The 22,501-nt window shown below is 42.3% G+C and overlaps 1 protein-coding gene across 1 annotated transcript; it reads right to left on the bottom strand.

Moving 5' to 3' along the window:
- Positions 1-1,732: 1,732 nt before the first annotated feature.
- ATAD1 (ATPase family AAA domain containing 1) lies at positions 1,733-22,399 on the bottom strand. Its single transcript, XM_087768084.1, has 10 exons — positions 22,247-22,399; positions 19,846-20,021; positions 18,040-18,138; positions 17,640-17,760; positions 15,825-16,025; positions 13,353-13,459; positions 11,007-11,096; positions 8,860-8,910; positions 5,753-5,889; positions 1,733-5,215 (listed from the first exon to the last, which is right to left on the bottom strand). Exons 2-10 carry the CDS (start codon positions 20,005-20,007, stop codon positions 5,095-5,097), a joined length of 1,089 nt encoding a protein of 362 aa, XP_087624210.1. The 5' UTR covers positions 20,008-20,021; positions 22,247-22,399; the 3' UTR covers positions 1,733-5,094.
- Between the last annotated feature and the right edge of the window lie 102 nt (positions 22,400-22,501).

Below are 22,501 nucleotides of genomic sequence, written 5' to 3'. Positions count from 1 at the left end.
CCCTAGCAAGCTGCTAGGAGGGGCTGTGCTTTGTCAAGGACACCGAAAGGTGCAGCAGGAGCAGGTGAGTATAGAAAAGTCCTTGCAAAAGTGGAAGTTACACTCCAGCTGCAGGAACTGTCCTCAGGGGCAATTAAAAATGAACCCTTGCGCCTCTTCACGTCAGTCCCTTAAGCCTGCAGTGATGCATTATAGGCATGAGGTAAAGGCAAGTTCCAGCCAGCATGCAGCCACGTTTTTGGAGAAACACGCAAAAAGATCAGAGCTCAGCTGGCAACTAGAGGATGCCCCCAGCATCTGAAGACAGTCAAGGGTTTGTTCCTATTCCTGTGCGCTCGGTTTGACATTTAAACTCGCTTGAGGACACACTTTACACTCACTCTGTTAACACCAATTAAGACAGTGTTCTTCAGCTGCCTGCACTAGATCTTCACCAAGCAGGGAGCACCCTGAAAAAAGGAAGGAGACACAGGACGAGCTGCATGCACCAGCCTGGCACTTCTCAGTGTAATAACTACTGAGAGGGGCTGGAAGAACTTCAGAGTCAGAACAGGACTGAAAACAAACTGAATAGCTGGAGAACTTCATCTGGCACTTGCATAATTTAAACCTCCCAAGAAACCAGCTTCCAGTAAGTACCACTATTTGCATATTTAAGGCTAGTCCTTGAACTCGGGCTCTCCCAAAGACTTACATCACTGCTTTCTGCCCTGTCACCAAGATAACTTGTGGGATTAGCATTCCATATCCCAGACTTTTAGATTTCCATAGCCCAGTATCTTCTGGTGTGCCTGATTTCCTACATCCTTGGGTTAGAGCAATATGCATTTACCATAGACCTTTCTCCCCCCATATCAGAAAGCAAAGTAATTACTAAATTATTAAAAAAAAAAAAAACAAACCAAACAACAAAACACATTCAGTACCCAAGGAGATTAAATTGGGTCAAACTAAGACCTACTGCAGCTGGTGCATTACACAACCAGTGTGCCAGACAAGAGGACACCAGTGAGAAAGTTCTGCTTAATGGAAATTGTCATCAGCACCTGATACTGTACGATGGCTGGCTCCAGCTGTCTGTATTTTACTTTGCAGTACGTTAAGTTTTACATCGTTATCTTGCTTTCAATGCTTACCTTCCCTCAACAACTAGCAGAGCTGCAACACAGTGCACCACGCCGGGGGTCTGAACAATTCCAATTACGTATTTGTGTTGAATTAGCGCACAACGCATATTATAAGAAGAAAAATCAAGTTACTGAAAACCTACTGACAATAACGTTACCAAAACACTTTTGCCACTTAAATTTTTAACCTTTTGCCTTTATCACTATGTAACATTACATGAATTTACTAAAACTGTTACCAGCAAGTACAGCAGAACATTGCTAAATCACATTTATAATCCTAAAATCCATTCTCTTCCCTTCAGTTTTGCAGATCAGAGCATGTGACAGAGCAAAACATCACAATACATCCCCCCGCACCTCAGAGCTATGCATGACACTTCATGGTACAATGCCACAGTGCAGCAGTGGGTCTTCCAGAGGTTAAATAGCAGCAAGCCCTCATTACAATGCATAATAGATCAGAATGCCACAATTTCAGAGAGCTTATAATATGTGGGGCTTTATGAAAGACCAGTTAAGAGTCTACTCTAATTACTCACATCAAGGGAAAAATAAAACCAGCATTCATTTAAAAAGCCTCAAAAAGCAGAATTCATACAAAATGAAAAGTATTCAAACATTTTGCAGTAGTTTACTATCTTTACTAAATGGCACCAGATTTCAAGTGGTCATGTGAAAGAAAAATCAGTAACATTTAAAATTTTGCCTGAAAGTTATTCTAGAAGCAGAGTTTCTATCTTCGTATTTGCTGCTAAAAGGAAGAAGTAAATGTGAATTGAGTATTGACAAATCTTTAATCTATACATCTTCTGATTTGGTTTGATTCAGTAAGTAGAAAAGATTTTCCATACTCAAGTTATCTACAGATTATGTCTGTATATAAAAAAAATGTGTGGATATATACATTTAATACATACACACACGCTCGTACATATATACACAAACTGGTAATGGATTGTCTCCTCTCCACACCGGTGACCCGCTGAACCTATTATACTGGACATGGTAAGAGAATCTCAGACTGTGTTAATATCAAAATCTGCTTTACCAGAGTGCCAGAATGACATCAATAATTGGCGGCCAATTACCATCGGATCGACCTTTTTAAGGTTCTCAAGGATTTTAACAGCAAGGTTGACTAAGGCATGTCCCATTAATCCATGACAAAGGAGGTTTATAAAGCCATCAGGATGTGCAGAAAATCTGAACCTATTACAGCTTTTAATTTGTCACGCTAAAAAGGAACGTCAGTCCCTGGGGGTAGTCTTTGTTGATTTAGCGAAAGCCTTTGACACCGCGAGCCACTCTCGCATCATTTTGGCTCTTAAACAGAAGGGCATGGACAATCATATTATTGCCCCAGTTACAAACTTGTATCACAACATCAACACTCGTATTGACCTGAAGAATGAACAGTCAGATCCCATCAGGATTTGGATTGGGGTAAAACAGGGTGATGTAACCTCCCCAATTTTACTTAACTTATCTGTGGACCCCCTGCTGTGCAAGTTGGAGGAGGAAGGAAGTGGTTTCCAACACTGTTCAGAAAAAAAATATAACACCTATGGTTTTCACAGACAACTTGGTACTGTTGAATGGATCATGGGAAGGAATGCAGAAAAATATTGAAATTTTGGAGGTCTTTTGCAAACTAACTGGCCTCGAGATGCAAGGGGAGAAGTGACACAGCTTTTACATTCAGCCGATGAAAGACTTACACAGGATCAATGACTGCCCTTCATGGATGATTAGCGGTACCCCCCTCAATATGACTGAACCCAGTAGCTCTGAAAAGTACCTGGGCTTATGTACTGACCCATGGACTGGAATATCGAAACCAGAACCACTGGAGAAAGTGAAGGGATGGTTACAACAAATTGGGAAGGTGGCATTAAAGCCACTTCAGAAGGTTGACATCTTGAAAGGATATACTATTCCGCAACTGATCGACTTAGCACACCAAGCCAACATGAAAGCTATGTACCTAGAAACCCTTGACTTGGGAATTCGAGTGGCCATCAAGGAATGGCTACATCTTTCAGCAAGTACTTGTGATACCTCCAGCACCCGGGATGGAGGTTTAGGTATTACCAGGCTCCTGGGTTTGATTCCCAGTGTACAGGCTCAAAGGCTACACAGAATTGCGCAGTCTTCAAACAAAACAATAAGAGCAGTCATTTGCCAGGAACAGATTAAGAAAGAATTTGAAAGATTGTGGAGCAATCCTTACAGCAGGAGGAGATAAGGATAAAATTCCATCTGTTTGGGACCCAAGAGTGGTTATGGTGATATCAGAGGAATGAAGTGGTGAGGAACCAGCCTCAGAATGGGAGATGCCCACTCCAAAAGTCATCTTTCTGAGACCCTGTAACTGGAGGAAACAGGAATTTGTGAACTGGACCAAGCTGGTATCCCAGGGCCGTGGAATTCCCAACTTCGAGAAGGATAAGATCAGCAACAACTGGATGGAATTTTATAGAGGCATTCCCCACAGAAAGCTCATCACAGTGTTACAACTAAGAGCTAATGTCTACCCCGTAAGACAATTTTTAGCAAGAGGCAGACAAGAGACTCAAATTAAATCATGCTGACATTGTCAGGCAGAGAATGAGACCTGTTCTCATATTATTGGATACTGCCCAGCAGCACAGGATGCTAGGATTAAGAGACATAACCAGCTATGTGAGTTATTGGCAGATGAGGCCAAAAAGAAGGAATGGGTAGTATTCCAGGAGCTGCTCCTGAAAGATGAACAAAATGAACTATATAAGCCGAACCTGGTATTCGTTAAAGGAGTTCAGGCCCTAGTAGACATCACAGTTAGGTATGAGAGTAAATTAACATCTTTGGCGGATGCAGCAGCAGAGAAAGTTAAGAAATACCAACATCTAAAAGATCAAATTCAAGAATTGATGAATATGAATACTATTAAATTTACAGGATTTCCTGTAGGAGCACGTGGAAAATGGTATCAAGGCAATTGCGAGTTATTAAAAGAATTAGTTCCTAACAGGAAAAGATCGCTTGTCGTTTATCAAATCAGGCGTTATCTTTTTTCAGTGGATATTGTACATATATCTGCTAGTTAAGCACGGGCTGTTGTAAGATCTTAATTAACGAATTGTAATTGTATTACTTAATGAATCCTAAGTAAACTGATTCTATCTATCTATCTAAGGTGGGAGCCAGACCCCCCAGTAGAGTGCCAAGGGTGACAAAATCTTAGGTGAAAAGGCAAGCATGACACAATAGGATTATGATAGTATGTAGGGACAATAATGGGCTCAGAATCATGATGTCCTGTAAATTCCTGCCAAAAGACATTAAATACCAGTCTTCACCTAGGTGGACGGGCCACCTTTACTTAACCTGGATAAGGAACACATGTTTTTTCACTTACCCCTGAGGCGGGGGGATGAGCCCCAAGCGGGGCTCTCGCTTCTGGCGCCAAGCGCCCGGTGCAACCTGCTCTGGGGACAACGGCAGGTGGGGATTTTGACCGGGGCGGTACACCTGTCAAAGTGTAATGCAGGTGTCCTGAGGCGAGCTCAGGGAGGACGGAAACCTCCCGCAGAGCTAAAGGGCAAAAGCTCGCTTGATCTTGATTTTCAGTACAAATACAGACCGTGAAAGTGGGGCCTCACGATCCTTCTGGCTTTTTGGCTGTTAAGCAGGAGGTTAGAACCTGCATTAAGGCTACACAGTGTGTCGATTATGGGACAAGACACAGGCAGTTGCTCTTGGTCTGGGCTGTAATTGTTCCACTTCATGATCTATTGTTACACTTCTAGTTGTGCATGACAAAATTTCAATAACTTAGAATTTGTTGTATAAAAACAATTCCAGAAACAGAACTCCCTTATTCAAGGAACATCCCTGTTCCCACCCCCTGACATTTTTTTTGCTAACGGATTACAGAAGTCAAACTAAATCACATCAGAAACCGCAAACACACTCTTTTGTCTTAATCTAAACTAACATGCATCAAAACATTCTGCAGTGTGGCATCCTTCGATTTTCTCATCTTTTCAATTGCCCTATGGAGATCCTGCTGCTGCACAGGCCGAATTTCATCTTCATCATGGCTTTAAAAGAAGAAAAAAAGCAAGATAATGATTCAGGTGCTGTGTAACAGCTATTCAAACAATGACAAGTAATCACTGAAAACAGCAGCTCTGACATGGATCCAGCATTGCACTGGAAACGTGGCCCTGTCCATACACATATTACCTGCAAGTATGGGAAATAATAAGAGGAACATCACAGCAAGTGGAGTTACATGCATACAAGAGCGTTACCAGCATTTAAGCCTGGTAATATAGTGCAGCAATATCACTCTCTTGTTGGTTCATGCCACCTCAAGCTTGACACCTTAGAACAATTAGTCTTATTTTCATAGTCAAAATGAATAAAGGTAACTTTTTTTTTTTTGTTGTATAGTGGCAATTTGTCAAGAAAAAGAGAACCTCATGCTTTCTGTGAATCACAGCAAGGTTTTTTAAACCTCTATAAACTTGCAATTCAAATCAGAAAATACAAACTAATAATTGGACAGTCTGTAACACCAGAAGCATACACAATTGCTGTTCAGCTATCATAATAGACAGAATAAAGACACATACTTCTCTTCTTCACAGGCTGAATTAACATATTCCCTGACACAGAGGAGTGCTGCATCCCGGCACATTTCTTTCAGGTCACTGCCTGAGAAGCCATCAGTCTCTTTAGCAACTTCTAGGAGATCTACATGCCTGTCCACCTGTCAAAAAAACAAGGTCAGAGCACAAAAACTCTGAAGTCATTTACTTTGTTCACCAAGGACAAGAAACAGCCACCTCCAAGTATTTTTACCTGCCCTAAGAAGATCTTTTTCAGTCTTGACTTTTTTTAAGCGCTAAAAGCAAATTATTTTATTAACTTACAGTTTGAACCCTCCAAATGGTTCATTTCATTAAATGAAAATGACGCTTCATTTCATAAAACTCTGTGGCTGATTAAAAAAAAAAAAAAAAAGAACAGGCAACCAAAAGTGAACCATCATATTGGTATATTCTCTTACTGACACAGCTCCTGTGCTGTTTTGGAAGGCTACTGGATGGCAAAAAACTGGATCACAGAAACAATGATCCATTTTCTCAAGTGCCCACACAAGTTTCCTGCAATGGCACCACTTTTTTTTGGTAAAGGGCTTGATCAGACCCTATGTGCATCTTTTTATCTGTAGACAATGAACACTACCCAACAGGTCTCCTTTCACAGCCACAGCTCTTTTTTTATACATTATTTGAAAGAGTGCATTTTGTTTTCATAAACGCTTCTTTTGACCAGTAACACAGCAAGGCTGGAAAAAGCTCTTGTCACATTTATGTTTTGTTGTTGCCACCTTTCAGTGCAGAATAAAAACTTCAAAAGCAGTTGTCCAGTAACTCAGCAAACAACTGTTCCTACTTTATACAACCATGAAACAGGGAACTCTGAGGCCAAATAACGTGTCTAACTCCATGCACTGGATCAGAGGCTGAACTCATTCCAGCCAGGACCCCGTATTTATTCAATCTGTTTATAGAACCTCTGATAACAGCCCCTTCTGGCACATTTTCCAATGCATCAGTATTTTATTTTCAAAAAAATAAAGCCAAACTAGTCTAATAAAAGGCTGAACTTAAGGGGTGACTTCTTCTAAGAGGGAAACTATTCCACGGTGATGAAGGCAAAGACCCTGGTGTAATCTTTGCTGCTTCCAGCTACCCCTTCAACCCATGCACTCCCCAGTATAACCTGAGAATGCACTGACATCCACTGAGTGCCGTTCCAATTCCCCACCGTCCCTCACACTTTTCTTGAAGCACAAGGGTTACAGTGATACTATCCTGTTGGCTCAGATCTTGAGCTTGTACTTGAGCCCCAGCTCCCTGACCTACAGACTCAGCACACAGTGTTCTGGTTTGGGTCTGGAGTGAGCCTTCTGGCTCCCCAGGCACGGGAATTAAGGCAAAAGGGGCAGCTGGCTTACACTGAAGTGCCTCCTACAGAGAGTATAGCCTGGCTGTCTTGAAGTGCTTTGCTTTAAAGCAAGATCCTGCACACAAATACTGACGCCAGTAACAGTCAGCTGTGGATCCGCAATGTATTTGCTCAATGTGGGGCTGAAGGCCATCAAGAATTGAACGGAGCAGTGCAGCTGGCTAAGAATAAATAGAAAATGGGCATGTTGAGTAGCAGGCATTAACAAGGATTTCCCTTTGAGTGAGAAAGAAGAAACAAGATTTTAAGACAGGTGGGGAAAACGGAGGGCATGACTACACCTGTCATGTGAAGGATTGCCAAGAAGTTTGTCACTCTGGCTGAAAATAAGCTGGGCTTGAGAGATCCAATTCTTCCTCCTATGGGTAACCAATACAGGCTGATTTCCTCCCGCCCTCGAAAAAATGTTATTTGCGTGGCTGTGATTCACTGCCAGATGCTCAATACACCTTGCATTCTTTCATGTCCATATTCAGGAGCCGATTTAGGTTTTTGCTGAAGGCCTTAAGGCCAAGGCGCTGCAAATCCCAGGCCCAGCTACTGAGGCAAAAGAGCCACAGAATCCACTTGCGTGCAAGAGCTGGGTGGCTGCAGATATTCAGGGAGCCTGTATAAAGGTCTATTATTTGGCATACCTCCCTAACAGCTCTTGAAGAGAAATCTGAGTCTGAAATCACCACTTGCAAGAGACAGTTTGTTTGAGATTTTCTGCAAATAGGTCAGCTCTTCCTCCACAACTCTTTTGGCATTTTGTAGCAGTTCTGTTTTCACATCTATGTCTAGTATTTTGTGAAAAAGCCAACCTATATCCTAACCCTATACAAACAATCCAAAATGACCATTTGCAGAGCAACTTCGCAATATCTCAGCCATTTGCAATGATGAGCTGTGATTTTTAGGCCTCTTAAAAATATAAGTTGGCTTTAATAACGAATGATATTTATTAGGATAGACCTCAACCAAGAGACACTTTGCAACATTAACTTCAAGACAATTAGTGCTGCAGACTAAACTTGGCAGGAACCTCTGATAACATATGTCCCATATCCTGCCAACAGACACGACCAGATGTGCTCACACCTACCCCTTCCCCTCATCTTGGAATGCAGATGGCAACATGAACACCATACAGTATTAGTAACAACATTTACAGTAGTTTTCCTCTAAAGGAAATAAGAGCTATGGCTCAAAGTGCAAAAAGCAGCACTGTCAAATAATGTCATTCCTCCTTCCTTGACTTGAGCCAACAGACTGTACAGAGTTAAAAAAAAAAAAAAAAAAATCAGTATCTCTTCTCCCTGCTTCATGGTTTCTTGAAATGTCTTTCACTGATCAAACTGATTTCCAAACATGATTCACCTTCAGCATCTTTAGAGAGATAAGTATATTATCTTGTTATATAACAAGAAAATGGAGACGGAGAAATTAAGTACTTTTCCCTCAGAGGTGGTGATTCACGACAAAATCCAAGCCTGCCACTCTGACTGAGGCTCATGCTTAAACCAGTAGGCAACTCTACTGCTTCAATTTAATGCCACACCTAAAACCACAAAAGATTCCTAAGTTGTAATCGGAAATACCCTGGCAGATAATCTCTACCTTACTCCAAGACAGTCAATTATAGAACATGTCTTCTACAACTCCAGAGCTCGCACTCATGAAAACAGTAATACAGCAAATTAACCATTAAAAGAAGTCTACTTACATTTTCATTTTTCAAAATTAGCTTCAAGATTGCTTCTCTTTGTTTCAGAGCCTTAAACAGAAGAGATTAAAGTTACAGGAGTACAAAAATAAACATACGTAATATCTATATCAATTTTGCACCACGTGGGCTTTCAGTCATGATTCAGTGAAACAAGCTGATCCCTCAAATGGGAGATGTGATACACACTAAGGAAACCTATCTGATGGCAAATCACTCAGCAAAAGAAGATCTAGGGTACTCTGACACCAGGAGCACATGAAACTAAACATTTGAGCATATACGTTTACACTAACTATAGGGAAAGGGAAAATGCACTGACATTTAGTCTTACTTTGCCCGAAGTGAAAGCAGCTGTCTCCAAAGATTTCCCATCATCTTTAATGGAGGGCAGACTCTAGATCTAGGGGATGCTTTCAATACTTTGCTAAATCAGATGAAGAGGATAAAGTGTTCTGCTTAAAAAAAAAAAATTCTAAAGATGATGCTTGGGAAATGTTAAGCAATACAAATCATATACTGTGACGAGGTTACTGAAAGAGAAAGTTAAGTCCTGAGCATATCCTTAATAGCAAGGTAAAACACAGGCAGCAAAGAGACTCTTTTTTGTGTCTCTCAAAACCAAATTTGTCCTAAATGCACTTTGTTAAAAAGGGAAAAAACTACCCCATAGATACTCTGGCAGCTGAATTGCTGATACTGTCTCAAAAAATACTTCTTCCATTTCCCTCTGCCTTGCAGATAATTTCTTATGAGTAATTTTGGGCATTTTAATCTCAAACTTAGTTACAAAAATCTGCAAGGCTTTAGCTACTCTGCAGCGATACTACCTGTGCACACTTCCAATCCACAGCACATAAATTACCTTGTCCCTCAATAAAAGAGTTGTAACCAATCTTGGTTGTATCGCAAAGTACCACAGACAAGAACAAGAGACAAGCGGTAAGTTCATGAGATGGTTGTAGTGGGGTAAGGAAAGTAAACGTGCCTGTGCCCTAAATGACAGCTCTTGTTGTAATTCTGATCCTGGGAGAGGAAGCCAACCCCTGTAATATCTTGAGGCGCTGTTACTTGTGGATAATTCACCCTTGATTCTTGATAGAAAGACATGATAAAGTACCAAAATACACATCCTTGCCCCTCAATAATTCAAGGAAAACTTGAAGATGAGTATGGTGTATGAAACCCTATGAGCAGGCATTCCAGAAAAGCAGTTACTAGGTTATAAATGCTTTGTTTTGAAAAGTATCCACCCAAAGGAGTGAAAGCCAGTTCAAAGAAGATGGGTCTAGGAACATGACTACTCTCTTGCACAATCAATGAAGGTTTTACTCCTCCAGTTTTGTCTCTAAGTTTCTGCAAAAAATGAATAATGAAGGGTATTTCTGTAGCCAGAAGGGAATACTGACAACCACGCCTGCAGTCTTTATAATATTGATACAAAAATGTCTTGTGATATTGCTAAGCATTCAAAGGCGACTAAAATACCTTGAAAAGGATGGCAATAGCAAAATTTATAGTAGGGATAACCTTGTGATGGCTGGCATAATTGATCAAGACCTTAATTACTGCCTGTTTGGCATAAATCCTAAGCGGAATTAAAACAGTTTTCCAGATTGCTTGCAGTGCCTGACTGTGGAAAGGCTTGAGAAGAATGTAGGCTTTGGTATGCAGATTTCATTCCCTCTTCTCTCCTTGAAAACTAAATACTGTGTATCGAGAAGGTATAAATGGTAGTCAATACGTACCTGCTTCTTGACACTATCTGACCTGGGTGCCACTCTCCCCGTAGGTAAGTGTGTGCAGTCACTTCCATGCTTTTTGGTGATTGTTTTCAAGCTAAAACTAAACTCTTTCCAGAGTGCAGTGTCTAAGCCACTCCATTCTTATAGATAAAGAAATGGGTGGGAAGCTCTCAGAGCACTTGGAGCTGTTTCAGATGAAAGACCCAAGGAATCAAGATTTCTGTGAGAAACTTCACCTTAAAAAGCAAAGTTATATATGTGCTTCTAAAAAAACTAAAATAATACAGTATTTCTTTGAAAAAAACCCCACCAAACCAGAGACATGCGTTTCCTGGCTGATAAGGCACGTGCCTGTAGCTCAGCCACTAGGCACACTGTTCAGGCAAACCTGGCATGACTTACAGGCTGGTTGATGTGAAACCGGGTCGGCATTCTTCTCATGATTGCAGAGTCAAGATCCTGAGGACGGTTGGTGGCTCCCATCACTATTACCTGTATACACCAACAGAAAAAACTAGTCAGCCTGAAACTAGCTTTTGAAAACATTGCCGTATTGGAGTTTCAAAACCAAACATGTGACTCGTCCATACTTTATCAGGAACATCGACATTTAAAGAAGTTACGTAAGGTTTCTTGGTACTGATTTCAGCAACTGGATTTAAACAGGCAGCTTAAGAGAGCATTGGAACCATGGAGTACCATCTGGGTGGAGATTTTTACATTAGTCTGAAGCCTTCTGAGCCCAATTTGAAAGTTCAAACTCTAAGCAATAACCCAAAACTTCTGCTTATAAGTCTTGGCAATGTCTCTTTAGTTCCTGGTGGTCGGGAAGGAACTTCAAAGGAGATGTTTTCATAAGGTATTAAAAAATGTGGTATTTTTGTGCTGTGTTGAAAAAAGAAAGGCAATCAGTTCACCAAGATGACCAAACTGGCAGCTTTCGCATGCACTAAAATGTTGGGTATTTTTTTTTTAGCATTTAAAAAAGCATTAAAAGTCAATAAAAACCTATACGCACTGGTATACTGTAACACCAGCGCATTAGATGTGTACAACCAAAGCTCAGTACAAAGAGAGTATGTACCTCATTTGACTACATTCCAATTATTACCTTAAGAACAAATTTACTTCCCATTCACATCAGCCTTGTTTTCTCATTTGTTATTGTAAGTTATGTACATTGTAAATACCCCGTCACAAAAGTGAAAAATGTCAGGGAAATTCATCTCCTATCAATACAGTTTCCTGACGTGCTTCTGGTCTTTTGTCTGGGGTCACTGTTCCGCAGCCGGCCCTGGCAGCTCCAGCAGCCCCTGGCCAGGCTGGGTTGCGTGTCCCGGAGCAGAGTCACCCTGCCACCTAGAGGCTTAATTACATGGTGGCAAATTGCTATGCACAGAAAAAGCCAAAAGGCACATTTTTCACCAGGGCTCCGTCATCTTCACCTTCCAGAAAGTGTTATGCATGCCAGTGCTTTGTGCTGGCCTTCGTGCCAAACACAAGCTAATTTTTGGCTGAGCTGCCTCTTGCACAGAGGCATCACTGTACCCATGCTGTGCTTCCCCGGGGTCTGCATCAAGGCCCAAAACTGGACCCAAAGTGTTGCTCCCTCTGTGCTACCGGAGCTGAGGAGCCTTCCCAAAACTGGCTTTGTCTGCAGGTTCTGCGAACGTGGGACCCACCTGGGGCACAAATGTGGCTGTACAGGACTTCCAGACTTAAACCATCAAGCAGCACAGCTCTGTTTTCCAGGCACTGTGCCCCAAGTTCCTGCGAGATTCAAGACTATATCCTTGGCAGGTTTAGTCCAAAGCTTAACATGCTTTTCAGGTGCAATCAACACAGGAACAAATAACATTCATCACAACACTTATTTACACTTTCGACCTAGCATTTGGAATTTTTGTTACCGTAACAAAAGCCAAATTTAATCCTTATTCAAAGGAAATTTGTTTGGCAAGAATCAGTCAAGCAACCCAAAGCTCCCAAGTAAACATCTGTAATTAACAAAAGAGCCCAGCGAGCTGGCTGTCAAAAACTGAGACAATGCAAACGTCAAAACCATCGCTTAAAGAACACTTCCTAAATTGCAATGACATCTCAGGGAGGAGCCTGAAATATGGTATTGAAACAAAACACTCCTGCTGAAAAACTCCCCAGAAACCTGAATCAACCCCTGTGGTGTCTCCAGCCAATCGTCTGCATTGCATTTTACTTTGGTGGCTCCCTACCCTGCAGAGGCATACGAGTAAAGGACAAGAGTGACTTGTTCAGGCTCTGCATGCTGAACTCGAGAGATGGGTAAGACCACATATTGTCTTACTGCAGGGAATGAACAATTTGACTTGCTCCAAGAAGTTGTCAGTATATTGGGAAAAAAGATAATACATTCAAACACTGGAAGAAATGTATGCTTGCAAGATCATGTGAGCTTCCAGTTAAGTGTTCATACCATTGGCCTCTTATTAATGGTAAGCAAACACTCTGCTTTAAAGCTCCTCAGTATATATATTCACTGTGTTTTAATCAGTTTTTTAAAAAAATCAACTGAAAAAAGCTCGAGAGGAAAAGAAAAGCAGATTTTACAAAAAAGAACTAATGGAGGTCAGAGTGTCTAACACTGACAGGTAAAGAAGCTCTTTTGGCAACTATTACTACATGCAATCCCCTACTCTTCCTACATGGGCCAATGCACAATAACCGAGAGGGAAAAATCGTATTACTTTTCTTGTCATCCTTTGTACTTACTTGGCAGTTATAATCGGTGTCCAGACCATCCCACAGACTCATGAACTGAGCTTTCATCATAGCTGTAGCTTCATGGTCAGAACTCGATCGACTTCGTAAGAAGGAATCTGTATTGAAGGATTCAGTAAAGCAGTTTACTTTCAATTGTGCCACAGAAAGTATGCTGCTTGATTTGTCATGTGCAGACTTGTGCTATTCTCTATAAATACTTTTTTTAATAAACATTGTGTGGTGGGTTGACCCTGGCTGGGCGCCAGGTGCCCACCAAAGCCACTCTGTCACTCCCCCTCCTCAACTGGACAAGGGAGAGAAAATATAATGAAAGGCTTGTGGGTTGAGATAAGGACAGGGAAAGATCACTCACCAATTACCATCACAGGCTAAACAGACTCGACTTGGGGAAATTAGCTTAATTTATTACAAATCAAATCAGAGTATGAGAAATAAAAACTAAATCTTAAAAACACTTTCCCCCCACCCCTCCCTTCTTCCTGAGCTCAACTTCACTCCCGATTTTCTCTCCCTCCTCCCCCCGAGTGGCACAGGGGGATGGGGAATGGGGGTTGCGGTCGGTTCACATCACACATTGTCTCTGCCGCTCCTTCCTCCTCAGGGGGAGGACTCCTCACACTCTTCCCCTGCTCCAGCGTGGGGACCTTCCACAGGAGACAGTCCTCCATGAACTGCTCCAGCACGAGTCCTTCCCACAGGCTGCAGTTCTTCACAAACTGCTCCAGCGTGGGTCCCTTCCACGGGTGCAGTCCTTCAGGAACAGACTGCTCCAGTGTGGGTCCCCCACGGGGTCACAAGTCCTGCCAGCAAGCCTGCTCCAGCCTGGGCTCCTCTCTCCCCATGGGGCCACAGGTTGTGCCAGGAGCCTGCTCCAGCACGGGCTTCCCTCTCTCCATGGGGCCACAGGTTGTGCCAGGAGCCTGCTCCAGCACGGGCTTCCCTTTCTCCATGGGGCCACAGGTTGTGCCAGGAGCCTGCTCCAGCGCGGGTTTCCCATGGGGTCACAGCCTCCTTTGGGCATTCCCCTGCTCCGACGTGCGGTCCTCCATGGGCTGCAGGTGGATATCTGCTCCACCATGGACCTGCATGGGCTTCAGGGGGACAGCCTGCCTCACCATGGTCTTCACCAGGGGCTGCAGGGAAATCTCTGGTCCAGTGCCTGGAGCACCTCCTCCCCCTCCTTCTTCACCGACCTTGGAGTCTGCAGTTTCTCTCACATATTCTCACTCCTCTCTCCGGTTGCAATTGCGCAGGTTTTTTATCCCCTTCTTAACTATGTTATCCCAGAGGCGCTACCACCATTGCTGATGGGCTCAGCCTTGGCCAGCAGCAAGTCTGTCTATTGTACATTGAGGAAGCTTCTAGCAGCTTCTCACAGAAGCCACCCCGGAGCCCCCTGCTACCACCTGCCTTGCCACACAAACCCAATACACATCGTTAACAAATGAGAAACATTTCTTATGATGAAGAACAGGAAAGTGGAACCTCACCATATTTTTAAGCACATCTTTTAAATCACATTACATGAGTATGTATCTATCACATGAGATTGTCCCAAATCTTGTGCTCCAAATTTTCACTTTCCTGAACTCACGGAAAGTTAACTTTCACCTTAATTTCTCATGCAGAGATGGAAGCATTCAGAGTCTGGCAAGCTAGAAGACACCAAAGCACAGGAGAACAGCAAGCTGCAGGACTGACGTAAAGTAGGCTATACACTTTGTTACGTATAGCTCTAACTCTGCTAGTGGTTGCCTAAAGAATTTCCATCAGCTAGAAAAACACCACATTTTTCACACCTATACAGAAGGATAAAAAGTATCTTAAGAATGTAGCCCCCTCATAAACCTAAACTGTGGAAAGGGTAAAAGCTTCATCAGGCTGTTCCTGCAAACTGTGCAGCTCACTCTAAGCAGCACCAGGGCTACGAGACAACAAGCAATTTTAAATAAATTGCTGAAGTTCACAGGGGCTTGAACGCTAATATGACAAGTCCAAATGCACTGAACAACTGGCACCTTTGCTGTCTTCCTAGCTGAACTTCCCCTCCTACTTCTTCAGCCTTATTAAGCTACTATTCCTGAGCTCTCCTAAACCCGTATTTTATTTTCCATTATGTGCCCTCACAGCAGAAGCGTTGAAGTGTATTTGGTGATGCATTTCCTGAATAAGTAGTTCCCTTGACAGAAGAAAAGGTCTCCTCATGAACCACCTCAGCCCAACCAAAAATAAACAGCAAATTGTTCTACTTGTAATTTCCTCCACTAACACGAGGAAGAAGTACACTGTTTTTCCTAATTTGCCACCATTACTTTACAATACTATTTACATTACTAAACCTTGTTCCATTATCACTCTTTTTAAAGAAAAGATGACAGTAGATCAATATACCCATCAACTTGAACCTACAGTTTAATGTCACTCTGCTATAACTACTCACAAAAAAAGATAGATTATTACCTATTTCGTCAATAAAAATGATGGATGGTTGGAGCTTTATAGCAAGCGAGAAGACAGCAGCAGCCAGTTTTTGGGACTCTCCATACCACTTGTCTGTCAGTGTTGAAGGCTGGAGATTAATAAATCGACAACCTGCTTCCTTTGCCGTAGCTTTGGCGATCAGCGTTTTGCCACAACCAGGAGGGCCATAGAGAAGTACTCCTGAAAAAGTAACGGTGTTAATGCTCTCTGGTTGCTGTACAGAAAACATGCTTTGGTATGACAGACCTGATAGTGTCCAGGCTTGTATTTTATCCAAGTTTTAAAAGATAAGAAACCAAGTTACACAGTGTTCCATCAAATCAAATACAGAGTTATTTAAGATATCCTTATTATAAAATTAAAGCTAAGAGCATCTAAAAACAGGTACGGTGAAATTGAAGGGAGACATTTGTCTGAAAGATGACTACTGTGACTATAAAGGCTACATAAAACTAAACCCCTATTTATTTCCTGCAAGCATTTGACAGGCCTTGTTTATAGCCAGTTTCAGCCTTGCTTATAAAACTTAGCACAGAGCGGGGGGGAGAAAAAAAAAATGAGCTCACAAACACTTTAAACTAATTACCCACAATTAAATACGACATCTCATATTATTTTTAAACTTGTCATATTCGCAGTAGTGTTTTTCTAACGTAGTTGTAAAGAAAACAATTTAAAGAAAAAAAAATAAGTCAAACATGCCTGAAACACAAAGAATTACTAGGGTTTTTTTTTCTTTTTATGTGACTGATGACCACAAACATAATTACTCTGAAGCAATGACTTCCTATTAAGACACAGTGCAAGCCACTAGTAAAGCTGGGGAGCTTGCCCTATATGGAAAGTCTGCTTTAAAAAGATAAATAAAAAATAATTTTTTCCTTCAGTTTATTAGATCATGACATTAAAGTAATTTTCCAGACAGTTTCAATTTGTGACTTAAACAGAAAGTAGCCTGGAAAAACTAAACCAGTTACAAAAGTTCTTCATCACTTAGGACATGAAGCTGAGATGGTCACAGATACAGGCAGTAATTAATAGCTTTCAGAGAATCTTCAGAAGACAATATTCCAGGGATCAGAGCAGTAAAAGAAACTTTGGCATTTTGTCCAACATTTTAGGTTCAAATTCTGCTTGTTTGCAGTAACATACAGCAAATATGGCTGTAAGCATTCCATCAGAGAGAGCCCAACTTCTGTTTTACTGTCGGAAAGTTGGAAACCCACCGGTTTCCTTACTGCCTCAATACTGTGCAACTTAACTCTAGAGAAAACCAAGGTATCTCCGGACTAAAAATGGGATCTCTGTCTCTTTGAATGACTGGAATTTCTAGGACTAGAACAGAGAGATGTCTGCAAGATTAACTTACATTGACATCTCATGTTTATGACTTATATTTCTACGATGCCGTAGAAATATTAACCAAGTGTACAAAGCTCTACAGCAGAGTTATAGCCCACTTCTGCCAAAGGACAAGATGGGGCATAAAAAGAAGAAAAAAAAAAAATGGACAATTTAGGCAGTTAAAAATGCAGGCTACATAGATTAGTGCACCAAAATGTAACATCAATAACTGAAAAGCAATTATCACCTCATTATTAACATGAAACTTATTCACTAGAACTTGATTTCATGGCAAGCAAAGAGGAAAAACCTGAGGGTTTTCCCTGGCATCAGTCCCAATGGTTGCACTTTGGCCTGGCAACCCACTTCCTCTTTCCTTTCTGGGTAACTGTAACTTTTTTTTTTTTTTTTTAAATACCAACATATAAATCCATAACATTTCCTTCCTACCTTTTGGTGGCTGTAAGAGCCTGGAATTCTCAAACAAGTATTTCTTCTTGATGGGCAAAATGACAGTATCTTTCAAATCTGTAATAACATCATCTAAGCCTGCAATATCACTCCAGGTTACCTAATACGGAAAAACAGTAATAGAAATGATCATCATAGTCCCTGCCAACAAAAAATATCCACAAGCTCAAAAGTAGTGCAAGGCCTCAAAAATAAAAAAGACAAGTGATTAAAAAAACTCTGCTCTCTACGATGCAATTTTAGTTTTAAATTACAGAAACATTTCCTATGTATTTCCATAGATACATATATATGACAAATAATGTAGTCCAAAGTCAACATCAAGATCTTCTATGTCTGAAGGGCTTTCATTGGAGTAACACAGAAAACAGTTTCTTACATGCATGCTAAGTGGGTCTACGAGATGTGCAGCAATACTCATTTCGTATTCAGTAAGCTTGACATTTTTCACTCCAATTTGCTTCATTAGTTTTTCAGCCTGGGGGAAATAAAACGCCAAGAAAATCAGAGAAAGAAACTGAATGCTTAATTCAAAAATGTTTTTAAAGAACTGCTATTTGGAGTCTGAAAAGCTTCTCCATAAGCCAGATCTGAAAAGAGGTTAAATCTTTCTGAAGTAGAAGGTTCTGCTATTTCCAAATGATTTGTTGTCACGTGAGTGAAACTAAGTCATATGTCTCAGTTCCCATCAAATAAGTGTCACACCAGCCCTCTCACCCCCAAATCCACAAGTCATACATTATGACCTGAAAAGCAACCAAGATAAACATTAAAACACAGAGTTTGCTGTTAGAACAGGTTTGCAGACACACAGGTAAGCTCAGTACAAAATCATTTCCATAATCTCTACAGGAGTTTCCAAAGCTGATACAGGTATGTGACATTTAAAAAAAAGCCCATTAGTCCTTACAAACTTTGTACAGGATTCAGATGAAAAGCCTGAAACTTGTTATTAACTAGAACTCTAGAGTTCTTTCACATGGTTAATTATCTTCATTCACAACCCTGCAAATAAAACACACACACTTCGGTGGGAGGTATAATTGTGTTATTATGAAAAGTATGTCCCCCCCCAACTCTCCACAGCACTGTATCAAGGAGAGATTAATATATTTTTAAGGAAAAAAAAAGATAATTCACAGAAGCTAGCCAATTTTTTCTATGTATTCAATGGTTTTTTTTTTCCCAATTTAAAAGGAAAAGTCATTTGCTCTGTCAACATGCTTTCACAATTCAGTTTCTCTTTATACTCAAACTTGCGGTTAAGTATGACATGCTTTTGGGATACTGCAACCTCTTATATAATAGTTGGCACTAGCACAGATTGTGAAAGCTGTTTTTTAGAGCGGGGCCAATTTTTTAAACTAAAGATTTCATTAAAAAAGAAAAACCACCCAAAACAGAATTAGGTTTCTCAAAACTGTTGGTTCAATCTGTGAAATTTGTGTCAGCCAGGAAACAACAACAAAAAAAAGTTGCAACGTTTCCATCAACACCTTCCAAAGGAAACATTTCACTTTTGGTTCTGAAATGCACTTAAATCTCTTCCCAGAGCATTAACCCCCAGGAATCATTCTAGTTCAACATAAGGAATGAGGCTTTTCACTTTTTTCCCCTCCCCTTTCCAGGGCATTTTGACAGCTACTGGAGGTGGGGGGAGAACAGAGGGAGAGGGACAAAGTGCAATCTATTCTTAAAAAGGCATTTGGACAGCAGTGTTCCTTTTTGTCGTGAGTAACTACAGTCCCTGCCTCTGCCATTAAGTTGCCAAAAAGCATCAGAGAATTAAGTTATTTCTGCTCAAGGTTTTAAAAAGCAACCAAGAGACTGATGAGAGCATTATTTAACGCGACTGCTGCTTAGCAAAGTTGTCAGAAACAGAAACGGCATTGGGACCACACACTTGCAGATAATTAGAGACAACATTGCGCTACAGTTCAACAGTTTTTCCACCACTTCAAGCTAGAAATTTTAACTTGTTATAAAATGTAAGCACTGAAAATGCTAACAGCCTAGATCCTGAGATTTACTAAAAGATATTTCTAGGTTTTTTGATTACCCCACATGCTTTTGTCAATTACTTCGTTGCTTATTTCAAGTCCAGTTTTCAGTTAGCAGATTTCTCTGTATGAACGGTACTGAACGAGACAGCATTTCACAGAAATATTTATGAGTAAAATCCTACCTGTTTCTGAGCTTCTACTTTCTGCTTTCTGGTCGGATCAATGGCATCAACCATCCATTTAATGGTAAAATATGTTACAGCACCAAATATGGTTAAACGAAAAATTAATCCGACCACTTCATTCCGGCTCAGAGGACGTGAAAATGCTTCGGCATGGACCATTTTGCCTCTCAACACTAAATGTAAAAAAGCACATGGAGGGACAGAAAGAAAGAAAATTAAAGCTGAGAAAACACCTGCCTTATATTTAAACACCATTTCATAACAACTATTTCTCATGCACATAGTGGGCGTAACGTTTACCATGAAGTTATAATGAAATATCTCAACAATAGCACAACCCCAACATATAAAACTGCGTAAGATTAAAACGCACAGCGCTGAATATAACGATGGTTTCATTTCCACTTTCAGTAAACGGAGAAGAAATGGCAGCAACAATTTGAGGCCTTACTTCTTGACTGACTACATGCAAAAAGGTCCTGATTTCACTTTTCCCTCAAGAAATCTGCATTCCTTTCAGCTACACAATACCCTACTAAAGTAATAAAAATTACTTTATTTCAGTGTCAAGTTTACATTCCCATTAAGACTGACATTTTGTGACTGTTATTGACCCAAGAATGCTAAGACATGGAGGCAAAGACAACTACATTATTTAAACAGGGAGTTCTTTTCCCTAAGAAGAAGTTTAAAAGAAAGGCACCCAGTTGCCACATTAAGGAGCAATCAACAACTTGTATTTGAATAAAATGCGGTTAAGAGCTGGAGCCTGCACCTAGCAGAATGTATTTTGAGTTATTAATATCCCTGGAAAACTGAAAATGATGGATGTGGCACACAGCTATCAAGGGAAAAGGCTGGATGCTGTACAAGCCAAACCCAGAAAGTACAGCACCTTCAAGTTAAGGGACCATGCTGCAGAGAGGAAAAATCTCTTCCTAAAACATTGAAAAATGATTTGTAAAATCGGGACTCTCCTTCCCCAGTCTACTTTCTCCTTAACTGGCGGGGTTTCCGCTTGAGAATCCCCAACGCTCTCCTTGTTCACTGCCCAATTTTCCCACTGCAAGGGCAAAATCAGTGGCAATTCCTTTGGCAGCTTCCAACACTCCCTGGCTGATCTCCAAACTGAGCTGTCAGCCAGGGAAAAGCTGGACTACCTACAGCCAAGATATCCTTGAATTCCCCCTCGCTTGGCTAGCGGTCGCATTATGTCGACCCCATATTGAACTCAAGGCGATGCCATACCATAGATTCTGTTTACAAGGATTTGGCAGACTAGAATTAGGAGATGCACTGCAATACTTTTACCAGAAGACATCAATGGCTTGCTACTATATTCCAGTGTGGATCACTTTGGTTTTTTTCATTCTTCATTCTCTGTTTAGAAATTTAAAAATCAAGGCTGTTGCTACATACTTTGTGCATACCTGCTTGGATATCAAATAAAATTTGCCTGCTTAGGCATCTAAGTAACACAGAGCTAGGAGAGTCTGCATGTTCTCTTAAGCCTGCTTTATTAAAATAAAAGGCCTACATATTCAGTGAACAAGAAAAAAAGCTTCCAAAAAAGCCCCAAAGAACAATGAAAAAAGCCACTTCTTATGCAACCTTATAGCAATTGTGAGAAAAACCTTTAGCAGGAGAGAATTTTAAGCATAACCTTTCTAAATGAAGTTCTGCTTACCCTGCATGAATTTTAGCATTTATTTTCTAGGCACACCACCAAGATAACGAGCAGGACAGTGAATTGAACAGCAAACTCTAGGTCTGTACGGCTACCACTGCATTTTGTTTTAGCTCTGCCTGTCTGCATGCCAACGCTTCAAATATTAAAAAGAAACCGCAAGGAGAAGCGGTGCTGGTTCCTGCTCTGCTCCAGCAGCGCGGCGGGCGGGAAAGCCCCGTCACTGGCCGCAATCCCTCGCCTCTCCCCGCGCCCTCAGGCAGGAGCGACCGCGTCCCTTTCAGGGACCCGACTTTACCCGCAGGCAGCCCCCGCGACCAGCGGAGCGGCCCCGAGGAGGGGGACGGTTCCCGGCCGGGACGCCGAGACCCACCGCCTCACCGGCCGTCTGGCGGGGCCGGAGCTGACAGGAGGGAACGGGCAGGGCCGCCGAGCCGGCACCGGGGCGGCACCGCCCCGCTTGACCTCCCGGGCCGCCCGCTGGGCCCCAGCGAGAGCAGGAGCAGGCCTCGGAGAGCTCCCGGCCCCGCCGAGGACGCGGCGGCGCCTGCCCGGGGCCGGCCATGACGGCGCGGTGAGGCGAAGGCGGCACCGGTGAGGGCCGGGCCGGACCGGCGACCCGTGACCTTCCCGCCGCCCGGCAGGTGCCGGCGCGGCGGCGGGAAGCGGCGGCGGACGGCCGCTCGCTCTCTCTCTCGCCGGGTCACTCACCCCTCGGGCCGGTCTCTCGGACAGGCGGGCGGCGCGGCAGCGGCCGCACGGGCGGAGGAAGGCGGCGGCGGCGGCAGCAGCAGTGCGGGCCCTGCCTCGGCGGCGGCGCCGCGTCCCGCGCTTCCCCCCTCCGGCCGGCTCCCGCCGCCCCGCACGAAGGTTCCGCCCGCCGGCACGGCGCGGCCCAGCGCTCAGGCCTTGCTCTGCTCCTGAGAGCGCGCCGCATCACTTCGTTTTATTCTTACTTGTAATTCC

The sequence above is a fragment of the Nipponia nippon genome, unplaced genomic scaffold (assembly GCF_047370975.1).
Source record: "Nipponia nippon isolate SJK-2023a ecotype South Korea unplaced genomic scaffold, ASM4737097v1 scaffold_3, whole genome shotgun sequence".
Classification (NCBI taxonomy): Eukaryota; Metazoa; Chordata; class Aves; order Pelecaniformes; family Threskiornithidae; genus Nipponia; species Nipponia nippon.
The sequence above is the reverse complement of the archived record's forward strand: the minus strand, read 5'-3'. Positions and strand labels throughout refer to the sequence as shown.